The following is a 1,630-nucleotide window of genomic DNA, read 5'->3' as shown; positions in this document are numbered from 1 at the left end:
AGGCACAAAACAGGGTGAAGGGGCAACAAACGGGGTTTGGGGTTCAGGGGTGGGGTTTGGGGTTGAGGGGGAAGGGTCAGGGGCTCACTCGAAGAGCGCGTTGTGGCCGCCGGAGCAGAGGAACTTCTGGAGCATGAGGTGATAGGGGAACTTGCGCTCGTCAAAGAGCATCGGGGATGTGAACCCCACTGAGCAGATGAAGAACGTCAGCCTGGGGGTTGGGGAGAAGGGAGGGAAGGAGGGTCAGGCTGTGCCCATGGCACCAATCACGCCCACCCCAGATCCAAATCTCCACCCTCGGGAAGCTACAGGGCATACAAGCCCTGCCCAGGTAACGTGGACACACTCTGTGTGACACCCCTCTTTCCCTTCACTCCATCCTCATCTGCAGCCCCACCCCACCAAGACCTGCCCCTTCTCCCTGGCTCCACCCCAATTAAACACCACCTTCTCATTTGACTCCACCACAATTAAACCCAATTAAATTCCACCCTTCCCACTGGCTCCACCCCAATCCAGCCCCACCCCTTCCCCTTGGCCCCACCCTCAAATCCCACCCCTTCTCAGGTCTTCCCCCTTCTTCAAGCCCTTCCCCAAATATACCTCCTCCATAGAGACCCCACAAAACCCCTCCTGCTTCCTCTGAGATCCCCCCAAAACCCCTCCTCACTTCCTAAAAGGCCCCCCTAAACCCCTCCTTTCCCACCCCTCTGCTGTCCCCCCCGTGTGTCTCACCTGAAGCGGGGGGTGGGGGTGTAGGGGGGGGGCTGCCAGCTGAGCCCCTTGGTGAGCAGGCGGGTGAGGGCCGAGGCCGTGGCCCGGGCGGCCGCGGTGGGCGCGGGGGCGGCGGCGGCCGCGTGGTGACTGCGGCGCTGCCGCACCGGGGACCCCACGCACAGCTTCACCAGGAGCCCGAAGAGCTCGGCCAGAGCCCGGCCCAGCCGGGACGAGGCTGTGGGGAGAGGGGGGAAACAGTGAGAGACCCCCGGGATGGGCATGACAGGGATAAGGGACAGCCCAAGGAGCTCGGATAGAGCCTTGCGCAGCCAGGAAAAGGCTGTGGGGATGTGGGGGACACAGTGAGAGACCCCCGGGACGGGGGCAGGGGCAGGGTGAGCCCCCCAGAATGGGGAGAGAGGACATTGAGACCCCCAGGATGGCAGGGACAGAACCCAGCCCAGGCAGGATGAGGCCGCAGGGAGGGAGGGACACAGGTAGAGACCCCCAAGATGGGGACAGGGTGAGATCCCCGGGATGGGGGCACAAGGTGAGAGACCCCTGGGATGAGAGAGATCTCCAGAGTGGGGTCTCCAGGATGGCCTATCCAGGCCATTTTTTGTCCCCCCCTCCCATTTTTGCCCCCCACCCAGCCTGTCCTTGCCCCCCCTCACCGGAGAGCAGGGGTTTGATCTGTTTGATGCGGGCGGCCATGGCAGGAGTGATCTTGGCCTTGGCTTTGGGGTCAGCGGCACTCGGCTCGTCCGTCTCCATCGGGGCCAGGGCCTCCCCTTCCAGCCCCATCCCCTCCAGTAGCCCCTGGGCTGGGGGGGGGTCACTGCCTGCACCCCCCGTGGGGCTTGGACCCTCCGCTTCACCCTCTGGGGGAAGGAAAGATGAGGTGAGACCCCCA

General features: G+C 64.2%; 1 protein-coding gene across 1 annotated transcript in view; it reads right to left on the bottom strand.

Annotated features, from left to right (window-relative positions):
• Positions 1-1,630, bottom strand: part of LOC114072349 (E3 ubiquitin-protein ligase HUWE1-like) — a gene marked incomplete at both ends in the record, with an annotated part of 28,148 nt that overhangs the window by 9,569 nt on the left and 16,949 nt on the right. Inside the window, 3 exon segments of the mRNA XM_027910255.1 lie at positions 89-211; positions 736-952; positions 1,392-1,596. Of these exon segments, the coding sequence (XP_027766056.1) occupies positions 89-211; positions 736-952; positions 1,392-1,596 (545 nt within the window).

The sequence above is a fragment of the Empidonax traillii genome, unplaced genomic scaffold (assembly GCF_003031625.1).
Source record: "Empidonax traillii isolate 1590-97213 ecotype Southwest subspecies unplaced genomic scaffold, ASM303162v1 scaffold3044:size28681, whole genome shotgun sequence".
NCBI lineage: Eukaryota > Metazoa > Chordata > Aves > Passeriformes > Tyrannidae > Empidonax > Empidonax traillii.
This window is presented reverse-complemented; position numbering and strand designations above follow the sequence as displayed.